Source organism: Lygodium microphyllum, chromosome 20 (assembly GCF_053477565.2).
Source record: "Lygodium microphyllum isolate KBCC chromosome 20, Lygodium_microphyllum_v1.1.10, whole genome shotgun sequence".
Classification (NCBI taxonomy): Eukaryota; Viridiplantae; Streptophyta; class Polypodiopsida; order Schizaeales; family Lygodiaceae; genus Lygodium; species Lygodium microphyllum.
Window position 1 is genome coordinate 65563253 of NC_141154.1, and position 21577 is coordinate 65584829.

At 42.1% G+C, this 21577-nt stretch overlaps 1 protein-coding gene across 2 annotated transcripts in view; it reads left to right on the top strand.

The window, feature by feature from the left end:
- The window catches only part of LOC148018970 (polyadenylate-binding protein 2-like), a 39489-nt gene extending 18270 nt beyond the window's left edge, over positions 1 to 21219 (top strand). For both annotated transcript variants that reach the window (XM_087701479.1, XM_087701478.1), the window contains exons 7-9: positions 19615 to 19800; positions 20035 to 20253; positions 20382 to 21219. In XM_087701479.1, coding sequence (XP_087557605.1) covers positions 19615 to 19800; positions 20035 to 20253; positions 20382 to 20627 — 651 coding nt within the window. In that variant the 3' untranslated portion in view covers positions 20628 to 21219. The remainder of the gene's footprint in view (positions 1 to 19614; positions 19801 to 20034; positions 20254 to 20381) is intronic.
- Positions 21220 to 21577: the final 358 nt, after the last annotated feature.

Below are 21577 nucleotides of genomic sequence, written 5' to 3' on the forward strand. Positions count from 1 at the left end.
ACGATGAATGATAGATCATAGTAAAGCATATCTCAGCATAAACCATGGTGCATTTACTAACATGCTGCTATCCATGGAACCGGCTGTAAACCATTGAAAATTGTGCAAAAATCTGATCATAAACTAGTCATTTGCTGATCTGAAAACTGATCACAAATTGCTGCAAATGTGACCTTCAAATTAATCATAAACTGATTGCAAAAACTGATCAGCAATTGATGCAAAACTGATCCCAAAAGTGACCATAAATGGTTCTCAAACTAATCAAAAATTGAGTTGAAACCGATTAGTATTTTTATCTCAAAATCAAGGCAAAAACTCATGCCAAATTGATCATAAACTGATGCAAAGGTATAGTATCACTGTCCGGGTGAAACTCATACTCATTTGTATACATCTGACAATGACTAGTACACTAAGTAGCGACCTCAAGGTAGACATACTGTCAACACAGTACCTTGGATGCATGTTGATCATATCCGAGATCCACTACATACGAGAGTTGTTTACAATTGGAGTGGAAGTGCTAAACCCACCTTGAGCATGAGGCAATGCTTCGGATCCCTATTGTGTTGAACTTGACTGAGTCCAAATCGAAGTCGGCTCCAATTGAAAGGCATCTCGGTAAAGCTGCAATAATTGAGGATGGTTTGCCAAGTCATCCTCTTCCATCCACTTTGCATCTATTGGTGAAATAGTGTTGAAGCTTCACCAAGAAGCATATGGAAACTTTACCTCTAACTTTACTTGCCTCAAAATCTCTACTAGGTTGTAGGCCGTTTTTTCCCTTAAGCATTGCGATGCTTTATACTTTCACATTGTTGCAATTCCAACTTAAACTAATATGCAACACTGCACCTAGTTGACTAGCCCCTCATGTGTACTTGAAATTCTAGGAGCACCAAATGCATTAGGAAACATTCTTGTTTGCATATTTTGAACCATTGCAATGTGACTGTGCATGGGAATTTGCATACTGCCAACCATACCAAGATACATTTTCCTATACATTGCATGCATTACTAGTTGCATTTTTCCTCAGACTAACACTATATGGAGCATTTGCATGACCGGTTAATACGGCGAGCCCCAAACATAGTGGGCTATATATATGCATTGCCAAACTTGCCACTTTGTGTTGCAACATCATGCCAGCATTGTTATACATGTGATTGTGCATATTACCAACCATACCTGGATACATTGGGCCTTGCATACCATGCATTGGTTGTTGCATACCATAAAGAGTAGTGCTATACATTCTCATGTGCAGTCTCTTATCCACCATAGCATGGAAAGTAATGCCACTACCAAAGTATCATGGCTGCCCCATCATTGCATATATGCCCTACTGTCCAAAAAGCATTGGATTGGTACTTCCAAGTTGGCCTTGCATATGCATTGATTGCCCCACTAGCATCATTTGCTTATGCTCAGGACCCACATTTAGAGCATTATGCTGCTGTATTGGCTCTTCCTTCGGTGCATCTTGTTGTCTTAAAGCTCTTAAAGACAATTTTCTCTTCTTGCCTTTGCTGCCCTCTTTTAAGGGTACAAAAAGTGTATGAATTGAGGATCATTTGTCGATTGCATTTTAGTTGTTGTTCTCAATTGATCTTTAAACTAGTCATCAAATTTCTCTTCCTCTTGTTAATCATCAGTTTCTAAAGGCCTAAAAGGACCCACCTCTTGTTCAATTCCCTTATTCTCAATTTGTTGCCCATGTTGTGTGCCTTGTCCAAGATCGAGCATTGCATTTTTTACAATATTTTATGAATTTTCAGAGTGAGAGGCATCATCCCTGCTTGATTACATATTACTATGTGAAGTCATTCTTGCTATAATGCTCAATTGAATACAATTTCAGCACTAGGGCAAAGCTTTTGACCTTCAATCAAGTATCTCGGGCCCGTCAATTCAAGGGAACTGATGGTATCTTGGGAATGGAACTTTGAAACCAGCCTTCCTTCTCAGATAGGGTGGTAAATAACCTAATTAAACACTAATTACAGTAAGCATAAAATTCACATAAATTGAAAATGCACATTTTACCACTTTAATTTTGGACATTGGACACCCAGTTGGTTGTAAAAGTAGGATCCCTTGTGGTATTTCTTTATCTTATATTGCAAATGGAAGAAGTACAACTGAGATCCTTTGATCTCCGCTAATCCAAGTGCCTCTTGCTATCAAAATTGACTAGTAAGCCTCCAAACCAATTTGCCCCTTAGTTTGCTTGGGGATTGGCCTTTACCTTGCTCCTTGAAAGACAAATTCAATCCCAAATCTGATGTTGGTTGACTGGCCTCTTGAATCTCCTTGAAATTTCTTAATTTCCTATTGGAATTTAAGTCCTAGGTTCTTAATTTTGAGTACACATCTTGAGGCGACTATTGAATCCTAATTTCTAGTATAGATTGAAATCTCTTCCTCTGATGGCTCAAACTACTAGAAAATACTGAGATAACTTGAGAGATGGCTAGGGGATGAGAGAGAATCCTGTAGAGAGAGAAATTTGCTAGAAACATTGAAAAAATGTTGCTACCCCGCTTCAATAGCCATGGAAGTTGTCACCTATAGCTTAGGACTATCGAAAAGATTGTTGCCCTGTCCTATATGTTGTAGTCTGTACCAGAAGGATCTTGGGCTGTGTTCACTTGCTCTTAGAGGGCTCCAAATTGTTGCCACATGCTGTAGGACTGATCCTTGGTGGTTGCAAATCACATCAGCAGCCTCTCCTTGCTCTCTAACAACCTCCTTCTCTCTCACAATGGTTGGAATAGACTCCACCAACCCCTAAAAACATTTTTTTCACTTGTATGAGCAAGTTTTGCCAAGTGGCAGTCTTCTAATCTCATTTTTAGTATTATCCATCTTATTAAATTACTTTTCAAAATATTAATTCTTAAAATTAGTTTAATAATTGTTCTAGTGCTCAAAAAATTAAGTTCACTAGTCAATAATTAAATTGGCTAGGACAAATTGTCTTCCAAGTATCGTTGAGGAGTTATTAGCCCTTAGACGAACATCTATTTGGTAGATCGGCCAACCGTGATGAGTAGGTAAAGCGCAACCAACAAATGGAAAGATGCCAATTGCACAGTAGGGGCAAAAGTCTCTTCATAGTCAATGCCTTGTTTTTGTTGAAACCCCTGCACTACAAGGCGATTCTTGTACTTGTCTAAAGTCCCATAAGCTTTTAGCTTGGTTGTGAGAATCCACTTAGTCTTGATGACTTTCTTGTGACTCAGATGATCCACCAAGGATTGAGTCTCATTTTGGTCAGTACTTTCTAGCTTTTCCATAGTCTCTCACCATTGGGGGTGTCGAAGAGCCTCCTGCTAACTTTTTGTCTTGGAATGGGCTATAGTTAGTCGTAAATAACGATGCAAATGAAGCTTGGGGGACAAGTCGGGAAGATCTTTTAGAGCCCTCTGAAGTGGAATTCGATGGAAAGATCCTCGAATCTGGCATGGTTTATTGGTACCAGCAAGGTAACGGGTCTTGTGAAGGGGGGCATCGGAGCTGAAGAATCTATGGGAAGGTTAGGAGTGGGTAGTAGACCTGGCTCAGAAGGTACTATTTGTGATGGTGTATCATGAGGAATCAGCTCGGAGTTTGGTGCAGAAGAGTGCACAATGTCTCTCTCATAAAAAATGACATCTCTCCTTACGATCACCTTGTCCAAGGATCTAACAAACGATAGGCTTTTGCCTCGAAGAAGTTTCCTATAGAATTTAGGACATTAGCTTGAGAAGTGAGCTTTTCTACCTTATCATTAGGAGTGTGTATGTAGGCGTGACATTTGAAGACTCTAAAGTGGAAAGCTACATCTTAAGAGCCAAAGAATGCATGATATGGGGTCATTTGAGAGACCATTGTAGTGGGGCAGTGGTTAAAGATGTACATTGAAGTGCTAATAGCCTCAATCCAAAGGTACTTAGGGAGCTTTGTTGCAAAAAATATGGAGTATGCCATGTTCATGATTGTTCGGCTCCTATGCTTTCTCACTCCATTCTAGGAAGGGGAGTTAGTAGAGATGAGTTGGCGAGAGATCCCATGCTCTTGTAGAAACTCCATGAACTCATGGGAGATAAAATCACCAGCAATATTACTCCTCATGTAACCTACACGATGACCAATTTGGTTATGTATCAACTCCTCCCATGTAGAGGAGTAGGTGAACATGTTAGATTTATGCTTTAAGAAATACACCCATATATATCTAGAGAAATCATCCACAATTAAAAAAAAGGTATAACACACCATTTAAGGTGAAAGTGGATGTTGCCCTGCAAAGATCAAGATGGATGACACCTCAGGTTGATGTGTAGATTGTTGAGGAAATGGGATATGGTGTTGTTTTTCTAGCTAACATGCTTTATAGACATCTTTAGACAGTTTTAGGCGTGCAAGACCCTTAACTATTTGTAGGCGAGACAACTCATAAAGAGATTGGTACTTGAGATGCCCCAAGAGATAATGCCAAAGACACTCATTGCTTGTAGGCTCTCGTATGGTGGCCAAAGCTTGGAAGGGTTGGAACTCTGAGCCCTCAACTATCGGCTCGGAAAGAAACTATCATGTGATACAAGCTAGTAGGTTGTGCCTCACTGTGAGCAATCACTAAACCAATTTGAGAGTTCGAGGACCTCGACAGTGGTTGCTGTAAAGAAGATTGCTTGCTCCAATTGGCAAAGCTACTAAACATATAATAAGTTCATTCCATTTTGGGGGACATGATGGATATCTCCAGCAGAGGGAATGCTTGGCTGTAGAGGTTGGTTTAGGAAAATGTTTTGGATGGGGAGTGGGCCTCTACAATCACCTCATCGAGAGACAACTCGAAGATATGAGTGAGACTCGAATCCTTGGTGAGCCTTAGTAGACTAGTTAGATAGGTCCTTTGGCGTCGAGAACGAATTTGACTATGATGGTTGACTGGTGGCAATGTGGGTTTGGACCATGCCATTGCCCTTGATTTTGGTTGCCGTCACCTTCCCTCCCCTATTAGGAGTTTCTCGATTGAGGGGTGAGGGTTTGTGTGCCTATTACCTTTGATCGACACTCGTTATCAAAATGGCCAACCTTCTTATAATGTGAGAATACCTATTCTTTTTAGGTATATTCTACCACCCCGGTTTAAAAGATGATTGGGAGATTCCTTGTGACTCACTAGCTTGGTTTTGATTTTGCTTTTGCTTTTGCTTTTGCTTTGATGTTTGGTTTTGATTTTGCTTTCCCTTCTCTTGTTACCCCTTTTGAGAAGTGGTAGTGAGGCCCCCCTCTAAAGATGTAGGGCTATGAAATTGATTGAATAGCTGAGTGTAACGCAATAGTTGACACTCATTCATAAAAGGTGGGCACGATACGCTGTGAAATCACATGTTGCACAAAATGGAAGTATTTCATTGACCACTTTAGAAACAACATGACTTGGTCATCAAAGGATTTAAAGAGCCCGCGTGGTAGAGAACTTGGCAAGAAGGCATTGATACTCTGTCAACTTGACCTTAAGGTTATCTCGGTTAGTGGTTTTGAAAATTTGGAGATCATGGTCAAGTGTGATATGATGGGTTTTGTCTTGAGCTGCATAGGGTCAATCAAGTGTTCCTATTGTACAAATGCTAGGTCAAAATGTTGTAACTATGAGTCAAACTCGTGGATAAGACCTTGCATCAACTCGACTATGGCCTTTCATGAAAGGACAACTTCATATGGAACAATGCGGGATCAGGATGGGTTTCCAATCCTTGCACAAGGTCCCATAGATTCTAAGGGTTAACTATGTGTCTCATCAGATTCAGCCAAGTGGTGTAGTTAGACATATGGAATGTACTTCGGATCTCTCTCTCCAATAGGGGCCCCCATCCCTAGTGGAGGTCTCGACGGTCTTGCAACATCATTAAATTTGTGCACTACATTTGATGGGAAAGAGCCAAATATACCTTCTTCATGTAGCTTTTGTTTGAAGGCTTGTTGATGTAACTTCTTAGATATCCCGGCTTTGTATGCCAAGATCAGTTGTAGCACCTCATCGATGATGTCTCCATTGAAGTCAAAAGGATCAATTGTCTTGTTGGAACCTTTTGGAGTTGGTAGTGGATGCCACTCGTGCTTAGTTCTCGACAGATGGTCTTTCAATGTAGATGTGTTCGAAGTCATCTGACCTATTTTGGTTCTTGGCTTTTGAGAAGAGCTTTTAGATCAAGGTTTAGGTTCTTTCAAAGAGAACCTAGCTCTGATACCATGTGTAGAAATACTCTAACATAGAAACTCAAAATACAATCGTACAACAATGGCACATATTGATTAAAAAACACAATTAGTGTTAGGGTAACTCAGAGACAATGAACATAGTGAATAACAAATGGAATGAATTTGATTAGAATACAATGCTCATGCAGCAAACACAGTATGCAGTGAAGGAACTCGTGTCTTGAGGACCGTGGCAGAGTATGAACTGGAAAGTGTGTCGTACTCCGACGGATCTTGAATTGCAGCAAGGCAGCTTCCATATGTGTTTGGTGGCAGCAAACATAGTAGTGGATGTTGGATTAGTGTTAGATAGACAAAGATGGAGAAGAAAAGTGCAAACGTAGATTGTGATGATGATGTGGCAGCTTGAGGAAGGTGTGAATCTGGAAAACACAGCATTAGAAGATGGTGACCAAGTGGGCGGCAGCAGCAACAGCAAACATAGGCAGCAATGTGGTCACCTATAGTGGGTGACGATTGGACAACATTGAATGCAAAGTTGTTGGGAAGATCAGCAAATGCAAGCTTTGATGCGAAGACTGCAGCCGCTAGGATGACTAGCAAGTAGATGATGTTTGGAAACAGTTCGAATCAGTAGTGGAAGGCTGGACACAATAGGTGCCTAGTGATAGAGGATGCTGATTGGACAGCTTTGGCTGAGATATCCTCCAGAACGGGGTATGGATTGTGAAGCTATAGGGCTTGGAAATTGCAAAAACGAGATCGATTGAGTGGGAGGGCAGCCTGTCTATTCATAGATAGTTTGGGGCCTCCCAAATTAGTGTTTGCATGTGGGACATTGCAACTCTCTAGAATCACGTTTGTTTTAAAGCATGTTGAAATTCATTAATTAATTTATGTTTTTGGGCTATTTAATTAAGGCTAATGATTTTTTAGATCAACATTCTCACTATTGTAGGTGTTGAGCTAAAATAAGCATTACATGCAGAATTGGCCTCTTAAATAGCTTCAAAAATACTTAATTAATGAAAACCCCGTAAATGGTGCATGGTTTGAGAGAGTTTTAAAACAATGTGCGATACAAGGTCCCAAAACTTTCTATAAATAGGCATGCTGTCCTCCATTCAGCCCGATCTTGTTTTTGCAAGGTTTCAAGCCCTCTAGCTTTGCTGCCTTGTTCGTGGAGGACATCTTAGCCAAAGCTACCCCTTAAATGGTGCATGGTTTGAGAGAGTTTTAAAATAGTGTGCGATACAAGGTCCCAAAACTTTCTATAAATAGGCATGTTGTCCTCCATTCAGCCCGATCCCGTTTTTGCAGGGTTTCAAGCCCTCTAGCTTTGCTGCCTTGTTCGTGGAGGACATATTAGCCAAAGCTACCCTTTGCTGTCTACATCAGTCTAGTGCGTGTTTCTAGTCTCCCCTTTGCAATCTACACCCCTTGGACCTGCTGCTATCCTCCACCTCTCAAGTGGCTGTGCATGAGCCTCGCGACCAATTGCCTTGCGTTTAGTGCTGATTTCAGCCTGGGGACTATTCGCACTGCCTCATTTGGCCCTTCCAGCTGTTGCCCTCACTTAGACATCGTTAGAAGGGTGCATTTGGTCTTCCAAGCTGCCGCTTGACAATCCATGTTATCATCAAAATCTGCCTTTGCTGTTTTCTCTCTCCTTAGCTTGTTTGATACTTATCCAACACCACACACTGCTGTGTTTGTTGCTGTTTGACTTCTGGAGGTTGCTTTGCTGCGTTTCAAAATTCGTCAGGAGTATGACACACTCTTTTGCTCAGCACCTTTGCCTTGGTCCTTGAGACATGAGAGTTTGGGGTATGGTTTTCATTCTTGCATGGTTTGTTTGTTGCATGAGCATTGTATATTCAGTATTCAACCATTCATTCAAATTTCCATTGTGTTCATTGTCTTTGAGTTACCTTAACCCTAATTGTTTTTTGTTGGGTTTATTCTTGTTGTACGTTTTCATTTATGTTTCTACGTTAGAGTATTTCTTTATATAGTATCAAATCAAGGTTCTCTTCCACAGAAACCTCAGCCTTTGATTTGGAAGCCCTTTGCAAGAAGCAAGAACAATAGGAGGACAAGATGGCTTCGAACACATCATCACGGCATCATTATAATTTTCTCAAGCCTAGCACATCGAAACACGAGACGAAGTGGGCTTCACAACTTACTCTCCTTCGGACATGGTCGGAGAGTCTTTGGACTACCATGGAGTCCACAGATCATATCAGATCTCATGAGCTAAATATGATCTCATCCTCATGTATCACGCTCAAGAGTAGATTGAAGGTAAATATGAGATTTCTCCTTTAGATTCGGTACACCACTCTAATGATTTTGCAAGAAGGACGGAAGTTCAACAATGAATTGGCCATCCTAATGTGGAAACTAGCATGAAGTACAAACCATTTCCCTCATTACTACTATCATCTCCATCTTTACCTCCTTCATCCTTTACATACACTTCTCCATCTTCATTCACTCCTATGTCAGGTATGCATATTGCTACTACTCAATCTTTTGAGTTTACTTTCTCTTTTTTGTAAGATATTGGTGATGCTCAGGTTGAAGGAACTCTCTATACTAAGTATTCGATCATAAGCCTTGAAGAGGACAAATTTTTCTTTTTGAACTTAAGAAAAGGTAAACAAAAATTGCGAGAATCTATGTTGAGTGCTCATTCTTCATCTTTTCCTTTAGGTTTTACATCTCATGGTTGATCTGATTTTGGTGATTCATCTTTTTCATCATTTGCATTTAATGGATAAAAGGAAACTAACACATATCCCACATCTACAAAAATGACAAAATCCCTTTAACTTGTTATGTTCCACGCATTCCACCCACTAGTTCCGTTGCACCCTCCTTTTAGGCTTCATTAAGTGCACCTTTCATGCCTTCATACATCACTCCGGGGGGTTCTTTATCCTTAGGCATGCCCTTTTTCTCAGTAGGGTGGTGTCTCCTTGATAAAGGTTTATCCTCCCATCCCCCACTTTTGGATTTTGTACGACTTGGGAATGCCACCTAGCCTTCATCAAGTATGGATCAATTGGTACCATAGTTTGCCTCCATGGCATTACCTAGTGGACCTTTTGGTCATTTTGCTATGTCCTAGTTGTTCACCATCCAACCAACCTTCTGGTAGCCAAGCGACTTCCGTAGGAGCTAGGTGTCAGTATCTAGACATGAGTCAGCCCTTGTTTTCCTGAAAACACAAATTTTCTATAGTAGGCGACAACTTCTTGGTGACAGGCAATTGCTTTTTCCTAACAGACGATGCATCTACAGTCCCTCTAGCTAACTATCTTTTGTCTTCCGCATTGTCTCCATCCAAACAAAACTTTTTGGGTGATTATAGGGTCAAAGATATCTTACCGGTTCACGAGCTTTGATGGCTTAGAGGAGGAGCTTCTTTCTAGACACTCTTTTGAGTGGAGATGCGATTATCGTGATTATAGTCGGCAAGATGAGTCCTCCGTTTGCACCTATTTCCCTTCTATTTATCTATCACAGAAGGCTTTGTTTGAAGTAAAGATGTTGTCCTTGATACCCTCGATGTAGGTGCCAGTTCTACCTTCATTACCCAAAGAAGACAAACTTGACAGTTCAAACTATTCATTGTGGTTGTGTAAGGTGGAGTGCTTGCTCGACACCTTTGATCTTTGGGCTCTTGTTTTAGGTTCCATCCCTTATCCTAAGGAGGATCTAATAGATGGGACTTCTATGGATTGAGCAGCCTTGTGGGATCGGCTCAATTTCCAAGCCTGATTCTTTCTCTTAATGAGTTTGCAAGATTGTGTTCTTGTGTATGCTCGTAGGTTGAAGACCGTGGCAGAAGCGTGGAAGAAGCTTGTGTCTTTGTATCAGCACAAGATATTTGCCCACAAGATTTATCTTGAGAAGAGGTTGCTGATGCTCAGTCTTTACATTTCCTTCTCTATGAAGGAGCACATCACAAAGATGAAGGACATAAGAGGTGAGCTTGCTTGTCTTGTTCAGATGATATCCTCTGAAGACATGGCTATGATCCTTTTGACTGAGCTGCCATCTCCTCGATTCAATGTCTTCTACACTAGCCTTATTATATCGAGGATACATGAGACACTTTTATGGGAGGAGCTTTCACTACTTTTCTTGGAGCATGATGAGCGACTCAGAGAGGTTGGGGCTAGTGGTTATGGCTCCACCAAGGCATTTCCTCTAGGTACAGGTGGAGGGAAGAAGAAGAAGGCACAGGCCAAGAACAAGAAGCGGGAGGACAAAAAGGATGAGAAGAAAAAGAAGCCGAAGTGCCCACATTGTGGAAAGGGCACTCATCTCGAGAAAAAGGATTTGAAGAATTCGAAGGCTGCCCTAGCGACGATAGAGTTTGTCTTTGTCTATGTATTTGCCGAGGAGGATACTACTCTTGCTTCTTCCGCTTAAGAGAAGCCTTGGCTCGTTGACAATGGGGCCTCTTCTCACATGACCTACAAACATGAATAACTTCAGGATTTGAGTGCTAGAGGGGGCATAGTAACCATTGGTGACAACTCTACCATTCCCGTTTGAGAAGTGGGGACTATTCCTTTATTGCCAGTCAGACAATCTTCTTCAGCCAAAGTTCTCTATGTATCAAATTTAGGTTTCAACCTACTGTCTATTCATAGTCTTATATGACCTGGTACCTGTGTAGTCTTTACACACAAGATGTAGTGACAGTGGAGGATGAGTCTAGAGGTGCCATTCTTTGGATAGGATCCTAGGGGGGTGGGCTTTATACACTCACCGCCTTAGTCATGAGGTCTTCTCATGAGCTTGGGCTGCTTTGCCATGCTCATTATGGCCATCTCAACTTTAACGGGCTTCTAGGAAGAAGACGGTGGAGGGACTCCTTGATTTTTCTCCTATTCACACTTTGTATCCTAGCTCTTTGAGAGGTAAGCAACATAGGCAACCACCTTCCCAAGTTGCCACTAGGAGGACTTTGTTAGCAGAGTATTTGTCAGCTCATGTGTGAGTCTGAGCTTGATCTGGGCTAGGCATTTTTATTAGGTATTTTAGGTATTTTTCTGGGGTGGCATTTTATGCCAGTGGAGCATTTTATGCACCAGTCGGCCAGCTTTAATGCTGTCCGACTAGCATTATTGCTCCCCACTTTTTCAGCCTATTTATACTCAGTGGCTCCTCCTCAGTCAGTCACTTCATTTCACCATCTGCAGACTCTGTGGAGAGAGGAGCCAGTGCCAGTGCCCACGCAGCCAGTGACTCATTGTTGTATGCGACTGTCTCGTGTTCAGATATATGGATTCCATTTCCTGTGCATACATCTGAGTTCTCATCTGTATTGTGTTCTTTTCTTTTCTCTTTTTGTCTTGTGTTTCAGCAGTTTATTTCAGCACATGTTTATGCTTCCACCGTTGCTCCACTTCTGACATGGGAATCAGGGCTCTTGGAGACGAGGGCGAACCGGAGGGCCTGCACCTTCGCCTTCCACTGCAGCCAGACCTGAGCCAGCTGCCATTCCATCAGTGGTGGGGGGAGGTTTGTGGGAGGCTTTGTAGATGCTCATGCAGTCCTTCACAAGCTGCCTGACATGGTATCAGTTTTCAGGATCTATGTTTCTGCTGTGTTTTCTTGCTAATTTCAGGACTGTTTTGTACCCCTGCTGATCGGACGACTGCTGTCGCAGCCAGGCGACCTGTTTTGGGGCTGTTTTCAGCCTGCGTTTTTTGCAGTCTTGCCATCGCTTGCTGCCTATGCACCCTCTACTGCCTGCGTTTTTCATCTGCAGCTGCTGGCGACAGTTTTCTACCTGTTTTTCTCCAGTTTACAGCCTGCGTTTTGCTGATTCAGCGTCTCTCGTGGCTAGTTGACTGTTACTTCAGGCCGTTTTTGCTGTTTTTGGCAGTTTTTTGACTGATTTTTTGACTTTCTGCAGCAGATTTTGTCTTCTATTGATCAGATTTTGGGTTCCATTGCATGTGAACTCTCATTTTCTGTAGTCTGTGCTTGTGTTTTGGCTGTGTTTCCTCTTTAAATTCCATCTCTTCTCTACTTCTCTTCTTATCCTCTCCATATGGCTCCTCCGTGCACTTCCACTGATGATAAGTTACATGGACCTGATTATCTCACATGGAGTGCTGTCTTGAAAGCTTGGTTTGTGCAGAAGCGGCTATGGTACATCGTCTGTGGAGCTATTGCTCGACCTCTCCGTCCTTTTCCTCTTCCTGAAGACTTTGATGAGGACAACCATGAGGAAGCGGTGCTCACATGGGACTCGGACAATGCCCGTGCTTACTCGGCGTTGCTTCGGTGTATTTCTAAAGCGGTCTTACCGGCGGTTACCTCCTGTAGGACATCTCCTGAAGTATGGCAGAAGTTGCAGCAGATGTATGAGGCACCTTCCACCATGCGGGCCGTCACACTTTATGGCCAGCTCCAGCAGATGAAGTTTGAGCCGAAAGATACTATTTAGTCTTTTCTTCTTCGTGTTACGCAGGTACAGGACCATCTTCGGCACATGCAATCTGCTCTTCCCGAGGTGCATCTTGTCGGGACGGTCCTCTACAAGCTCCCCCCGGAGTTTGATGGAGTGGCCAATGCTTTGCGGGTGCAGACATCATCAACTCCTGTCAGTTTTACACATATGACCTCGATGCTTCTTGAGCATGAGGCATCCTTGAGATTACAGGGGCGGCTTCCGGCACATTATGGAGGTGAGGCTTATGTAGCTTCAGAGAGGGGTCATGGGCAGAAGAAGTCGAAGGCCCAGTGTTACCACTGTGGCAAGAAGGGACATTTGCGGAAGGACTGCAAGAAGTTAGCGGCTTCTAGGAAGGAGGAGCAGAAGACGACGCGGGATGCTGACTCTACCGATGAGTCCTCTCCTTCATCAGACTCCGGCTCCGATCCTCCGACCAAGGTGAAGTCCAAGGCGTGGAAGGGATCCTCTTCTTCGGATCACGGGAAGGGCTTGGTGGCCCCTTCCTCGGCTGCTTTCTAGTGGTGGTGATGAGGTCATCCCTCACGACTCTCTTGTGCCAGAGAGAGAGTGTGAGCGGGTGTTCAGGTGGGGCAGCCGCGCCTCATCTATACTTTTATACAGGTGCACAGGTTCCAGAGAGGGACGTCCCTGACGCATCGACTTCAGTCTGGCGGAATCAAATCCTGGAGCTGGGATTGACATCCACGTTCATGATGAGCTGGTTCTCTGACAGAGAGCGGGAGGCTTTCGTCTGGAGCTCACATGAGGGGACACTTTGGCGGTCTGGCCAAAGGCAGGGACTCCATGGTCACCTATGTTCAGAGGCATTTTTGACAGGCTGGTCTTGTATGCTACTGCGAGACATTGGTGATGGACACAGAGACATGCTATGATCTTCTCTATTTTCAGGTGTTTGGTACGATCGACATCGACATTAGGTTCTCTCCGAGGCACCTTGGTGGTGGCTTGATCACCCATTGCTTGGGTATCCATGGTTCTACTTGGTGGTTCTATGTTGTATAGTTTCTGATCCCTATTCATTGTACTATTGTATTGTATCAGATCACTCATGATCTGAGAGAGGGTGTTAGCAGAGTATTTGTCAGCTCATGTGTGAGTCTGAGCTTGATCTGGGCTAGGCATTTTTATTAGGTATTTTAGGTATTTTTCTGGGGTGGCATTTTATGCCAGTGGAGCATTTTATGTACCAGTCGGCCAGCTTTAATGCTGTCCGACCAGCATTATTGCGCCCCACTTTTTCAGCCTATTTATACTCAGTGGCTCCTCCTCAGTCAGCCACTTCATTTTACCATCTGCAGACTCTGTGGAGAGAGGAGCCAGTGCCAGTGCCCACGCAGCCAGTGACTCACTGTTGTATGCGACTGTCTCGTGTTCAGATATATGGATTCCATTTCCCGTGCATACATCTGAGTTCTCATCTGTATTGTGTTCTTTTCTTTTCTCTTTTTGTCTTGTGTTTCAGCAGTTTATTTCAGCACATGTTTATGCTTCCACCGCTGCTTCACTTCTGACAGACTTCTACCCCGCTTGAGTTGGTTTACACCAACCTTTGCGGACCTATGGGCATGGCCTTCCTTGGGAAGGCCAAGTATTTGATGCTGATTATATACGATTTCAATCATTACGTGTGGTCTTATTTTCTAGAGTACAAGAGCAAGGCGTATTCTAGTTTTTGCGAGTTGAAGGTGTTTGTGGAGACATAGACTACTTCCAAAGTTTGTGGCGTACGAGTAGATCATGGTGGCGAGTTTACTTCCGACTTCTTTTGTCGGTTTTGTAGGGATTACGGCATTCGCGTGGAGCATACCCATCTGAACACACCCTCGGAGAATGGTGTGGTGGAGGTGCAAATTGGACCATGCTAGAGATGGCCTAATTGATGTTGGAGCATCGAGGTCTTCCTCATACCCTTTGGGGTGAGGCGGTGGCTATTGTCGTTCACATTTGCAACCTCTCCTTGACTTCTGCGTTATAGGACACAACTTCCTACGAAGCTTTCTTTGGTCGAAAGCCCTTTGTGTCTAACTTCCGTATCTTTGGATGCGATGTGTTTGTTCATGTTGACAAGAAGAAGAGGAAGACGAAGCTTGACTTGAAGTCCAAGAAGCTCATCTTCGTGGGGCACATCACTACCACGAAGGGCTGTTGACACTACAACCTGATGACACATAAGCTTCAGGTGAGCATAGATGTGATTTTCGACGAGGCTTCAACCTTTGAGAATCCTATTGATGGTACTATTACAGGTGATTCTTCGTGTCACGAGGACGTGAAATTTTATTTCTTTGCTTAGCATTTAATTAAAAGTTAATCAAATGTATTAATGTCACTTGTATATGTGAGATGAAAGTTAATTATTTCACAGTGTGGAATCATGACCTCAAGATATTAGTTGGTACCAAAGGCAAAAGTTGTAATAAGTTATGTCTATAGGTACTAGGTGTCATGAGGACATGTATTTTTGAAACCTTACTTAACATGTGGATTAATTTTTAACCACATGGTTAAGTAAATGCTGCACATGTGAGGTGTAACTAGGGTTAGAGTAAATTTACAAGCTTGGGATCCGAGAAAATTAGGGGATGTCAACGGCAAAAGTTGCTGTAAGTTATGCCGTGCACGTACTTGGTGGTATCTGATGCTAGTTGTTGGCCTAGGTCATTCATTTGGCCATAAGTGTCAGTTGGTGACACTAGAGAAGTGGCTTTTAATGGTACCTAATGCCAATCCAATGGTCAAAGATGACGCAAAGACACTCAGGAATGGAAGTTGTCTAGCCAATTTAATTATTGGTCAGTCAAATTATTTTTCAGGGCATTGAAATAATTATTAGATTAATTTTCAGTATTTAAAGAGTGAAAATTAATATTTAGTTATGGATAATGCTGGAAAAACCATTTGGGAAGGCTACCACTTGTAAAAAATACCCATGGAAGACTGAAAAACGTCTTTAGAGGTTGGAGAGAGTAGTGTATTCAACCTACAAGAGAGATGGAGGAGATTCTGCTGGTCTGATTTGCAGCCATTGGAGGATCATTGAGGCAGCCAAGAGTAGGAGAAGACCAATCAATAGCAAGTGACAACATCTACAAGCTATTGAGACGGGGCATTAACAGTAAATGATTGATTTTCTTCAGTTATTTGTATCTACAAGTTGTTGACATAGGACAATAGTAGTAAATGACAGATTTTCTTCAGTTCTTTGCGAAGAAAGTCAGAATTTTCTTCTCCTTAGCATTCTCTCTCATCTTCCAATCTTTCTACAGCCTTGCTCCGAAGATTACAACATTGAGATTACGAGAGGTTGAGAAATTTCAGATTTTTTTGTTGTAAACCCTAATCTGCAGCAACAGAAATTAGGGTTTAATAGCAGCCTCGGGAAGCATGCTAGAAATTGAAAGCTCCAAGACTTGGATTTAATAGGGCTGAAGTTGTTTTTATTCAAATTTAAGTGGAGGGACCAACAAATTAATGAATTTTAGGCATTTTCTATCTCCATCAAAGCAGATGAAGGCCAATTGACTGCCCGAATCAAGGGGCAAATCAGATTGAAGACTTCTTGGTCATTTTGGATAGCAAGGGAAGTTGGAATACCGAAAGGGATTGGGAGAATTCCATTGTACATCAACTTCTTCTTCAATTAAGTTAAATAAATACCGAAAGGGTGCTAGTTTTGGGGCCAACAAGGTGTCCAATATCCAAGATTATATGGTAAAGTGTGCATTTGAGTTTTGTGAATTTGTTAATTGCTGTAAGTAGTGCTTAATCAGATTATTTACCGCCCTATCCAAGGAGGAAGGTTGGTTTCATGGTTCCATTGCCGAAATTACCACTCAATCCCTTGATTTGGTGGACCCGAGACACTTGATTGCAAGCCAAAGCTTTGTGCTAATGCTGATTTTTACTCTCAGCTGAAGCCTGAAAAATTACAGCTATATGTCTTTATATAGTGAGATGGACTTAAGTAGTAATGATGCCTCTCAATATGAGCATTCACATGGGAATGAAGGAAATGCAATGCTTGACCTTGGACAAGGCTTAGACCATGGACGGCAAGCTGAAAATGTTGCTATCGGGCAAGATGCATAGCCTTCAGGGTATAAGGAGGTTGATGACCAACAAAGTGAAGAGGAATTTGATGTGACCAGTTTAAGAAAACGATGATGACAGCAGTAAATCTCTTTGCTGAATTGGCAAAGGATCCTCAATTTACTCGATTTTTGAATGCTTCAAAGAAGGACATGAAAAGCAAGAAGAAGAAGACATCTTTTACACCTTTGGGACAGCAAGATACATCGAAGATAACCCTTCATTTGAAGCTTCCAAAGATGCTAATGAAATAAAAGGGCTGTGATTTTTCATGCTATGGCTGGACAAGGACCACATACGAGAATGTATGGCACAAATCCCTATGGTATGTAGCAACCAATATATGGTGTGTAAGGCCCAATGTATTCGGGTATGGTTGGAAATATGCAAAACCCTATGTATGACAGTAGTGGCTTGATGCCTGGGGCACAAAGCAGCATGTTTGGAATTGTATCTGCACCCCTAAATGCTTATGGGGCTCAAGGAATGAATGCTCGTCATGCAAATACTCCATTTGGCGTTGGTTTTGATGTAAATTCAGCAAGTGCACCTGTTTTGCAGTAGCCAGTGTATGACAACTTGACACTATGGTGAGGGTGGAAAAGTAGTGAAGTTTGAGTCCTTCAGTGGTGTATAAGATAGGCTGAAAGCTTTGACTTTCATTCAGTAATTTGATGTAGTCTATTCAGGGGGAAACTTCACGGAGTTCTCGAAGATTAAAAAGGCACCACTTTCTTGAAAGGGAATGCATTACAATGGTAGTCCACTCTTTTGATGCAAGGTAGAGCACTGTCAACGTGGGTACAATTCAAGTAAATGTTTGCATTGAATTGGTTGCAGGACGGTCGAGTTCTCCACGGTGCAGAAAAGAATTTGCAGGTCTATGAGAAAGAGCTCTTGGCTGTAATTCATGCACTGTCTACGTGAAAACATTATTTGTTGGGGGTTGATTTTATAGTGCAGATAGATCATTAAACTTTGAGGTACTTTTTGATGTAGACAAAGTTGTCAGAGAAGCATATAAGATGAGCAAATTTTCTCTCTATGTTTCATTTTCAAATTGTATATATTGATGGTAAAAAGAATGTTGTGGCTGATGCATTGTCACGTAAGCCACAAATTTCAGCCATCAGCATGGTTTATCACACTAAGTTGGATGCTATGAAAGAGCAATATGTTGTTGATTCAGACTTTGCGAATGTTTATGATCAGCTTTGCAATGGCCAATGGCATGAACACTTTGTGCTAAGAGATGGATTTCTGATGATGCATGGATGATTGTGTGCCACAAAGTAGTTAAGGCCTAGAGTTATCATTGAAAGTCATGCTCCTTCGTATGCAGGACACAGAGGTATTGATGCCACGGTCAAGGCCGTGGAGCATTTTGTTTATTGGCTAGCTTTGAGGCATGATGTAGAACAGTTTGTTAAAACATGCATCGTATACCAGAAGGTAAAGCATGATAGGCAAAAGATGCTGGGTTTGTTGCAGCCCTTGTCTATTCCAGATAGGCCTTGGCAAAGCATTGCAATTGACTTAATTTTTGAGCTTCCTAAGACATCTACAAGGAATGATGGGATATGGACTATCATTTGTAGGTTTAGCAAACAAGCCCATTTCATTCCGGTGAGGAAGAAAATAAAGGCTGATCGTATGGCACGATTGTTTTTGCAGTACATCTTTAAGTATGATGGTATGCCAGAGTCGATCATTAGTGATCAAGACCCCCGGATGATTAGTATATTTTGGAAGGGGTGTCTGAGAATATTGATATCACGCTGAAATTCTCATGATCCTTCCATCCATAGACAGATGGTCAGTATGAGGAAGCAAATTCCACAGTGCTAGATCTTTTGAGGTGCTATGTTTCAGACCACAAGACACAGTGGGAGCAGTATTTTCCCTTGGTTGAGTTTGCTTCTCCATAGTTCTACGGGCAAAGCTCCATTTGAGGTGGTTGAGGGTGGCAAGAAGATACCACCTATTCTGTAAACTAAGGATAAGATCTTTGAGACTGATTGTTATGTGGAAAACTTGGATGTAGCCTATGCGATGATAAAATATGCACTTCAAAGATTGCAAGAAAAGAAAAAGAGGGTAGTTGATCGCCATAGATGTGCTTTGCATTTTGCAAAGGGTGATTATGTATTGCTACGTTTTAAAAAGGCAAGGTTGAAAAAGATGAAAGGAAGAGAAAGATTGTATCCAAAGTTGAGTATTAGATACTATGGGCCCTTCCAGGTGTTGGAGAAGATCAGCGATGTGGCATATCAGTTGAAATTACCTCCACATTGGTGGATACATAGTGCCTTTCATGTCAATTTGTTGAGGCCTTTTCATGATGATGTGTCAGAAGATATGTTTGTTGAAATTCAGCCCGAGGTTGAGGAGCTGGATGAGATTTTGGTACCCGAGCAAATTTTGGCACATAAGGAAAGTAAGGTCAAAGGTAAGTTTCGAGGTGATAACCATAATTATGTATGAAGTTAGTGAACATAACATAGATTATGGACATAAGTTATATTGCGACAATCATGGTTTATTTTGTACAAGGTTCTTTGATTAAAGTGTCAGTGAGCTTAAAAGGCTTTTAAGTTTGCATGTCTATTTGAATTACCTTCCTTGAGCTTTTGCAAGACTAGTGAAAATATGTTATTGACTGACTATGAAAATATTCCTTTAGAAACATATAATCTGTTATGATGAAACATGTGGCCTTTTGAATTCAGCCTCGATACTGATAAATATCAAGAGATTTAGCAATGTCAAAAGCTCTATGTTTTCTCAACATATTGCAGCCAACTGGATATGGGTACCAGCAGCAGGTTCTTACTGGGATGCGGCCTGGTGGAACACAAATGCCAAACTTTTTTCTTCCCATGGTTCAAAGGCAAGGGCAGCAAGGGAGACTTATTGGGAGACGAGGCAATGTACAGCAGCAGCAGCAGCAGCAGCAGCAGCAACAGCAACAACAGCAGCAGCAGGTACCTCCATAACTTGACCCTTAGATGGCCAACTCACTGAACATGATTCCTTCCACAGTTGGACAGGATAGCTTCGAGTAATTATTTTTGAAATACCACACTTGTGGCTTTGTCAGTCTGTGGTCATATATTCCAATGTTGCAAAAGCTATGGTGTGAATTCCTAATTGCATGTCAAACGGATTTGTGGGTTTTGTTGTTGATACCTAAACAGTGTATTATTTCTTGATCATAGCTGTTACGTGCCAATCGCGGTTTCCGCTACACATCAAATGCAAGGAATACGCCAGATGCAGTCATCCCTCCTCAGGGGTTAGTAGGCACTATGCTTCCTGTTCCATTGGAAATTGGTGGAATAGCAGTGCCTACAGGTGACACAGCTTTACCTCAACCTATACCAATCAATGCACTGGCATCTGCCTTGGCTTCAGCTCCTCCAGATCAGCAGAGAGTGGTATGTCATTTCAACTTGTTTGTTCATGATATCTTCTTAATGACTAGCTGGAGCATGTGTTTTCTCTATGGTACTTCAATGTTTTGTTGGTGTGATCTTGCTGATGCATGTTGGTTGGGCAAACTTAGATGCTAGGTGAACAGTTATATCCCCTGGTTGATCAGTTAGAACATGACCATGCTGGCAAAGTCACTGGTATGCTTTTGGAGATGGATCAGACTGAAGTTTTACATCTTCTTGAGTCACCTGAAGCTTTAAAGGCAAAAGTAGCAGAGGCAATGGAGGTGCTGCACCATGCTCAAGTAATTGCAGCAGGTGCTCCACCAAGTGATCAGCTAGGGTCCTTGTCCTTGAACGATACACGTGTGCCCTGATATAAAATATTTCTGGGATATTTGGTCTCAAAAATTTTTGCCAGTAGGTTCAACGCAAGATTTCTGCAGTGCACCTGAATAAATTGGTACTCAGAAGACTTGAGAATCCTCCCTTGATTTTGATCAGCATCAGACTGGGCCAGTGGACATCCATATCACGTGGCTCTCTGGCTCTGAGTTGCGAGTCATGTTGCACATGTGTATATCTCTACTTAATGGTTTTGTTAGTGTTGGGGTGAGAATGAGTAACTGGGATGTGTTCATGGCACTTCAATTTTAACTGAGGAAAAGACTGGATCAGATCAAAGCATCATTATTATATTTCATTGTAAATTTATGGTATATGTATTGATCCACATGCAGACAATTTTGGCCAAAAGCAAACCATTGAAGGTAAACTATTTGTCTGCTTCATTCAATAAAGTACTATTTCCGTAGGGCTGGCTTCATCCACGGGTGTCTGATAGTGCAAACAAGTGAGCAAGATTTGGCTGCATGCCAGTCAAGACAACTGAATTGACAAGCTTTATATGTGTTGATACTGCCAGAATCCTGTACTGTGCACTGCTATTAAATACTTTTTTGATTGTGAGACTATTCTTGATAAAAGCCATAAACTTTTTCTTCTATGTACTGCTGGTTCTACATTTTGGAAAAGTTTTCAAGTAGTCTGCAGATTGAGGGACTTGAGTGGGCCAGCTCTATCAGGGGGTAATTTGCTTAGCCTCACACCAATTTTCCTCTGAAAATGGGAATGCTGCTTTGGTTCTGGAAGGAAGAAATGCAAATGGATAAGTTGGAATGGCATTGCCAATGATGGTGTGTTTCAACTCTTCTTTTTTTGCTTAAAGAGTTGACCAGAGACCAGCAAGTTCTTGATAGAGACTGGCATGTGGCTTGTCATAAGATGGGGCAGCCTGAACTCTTGGATTGGACAGGTGAGGTCACTC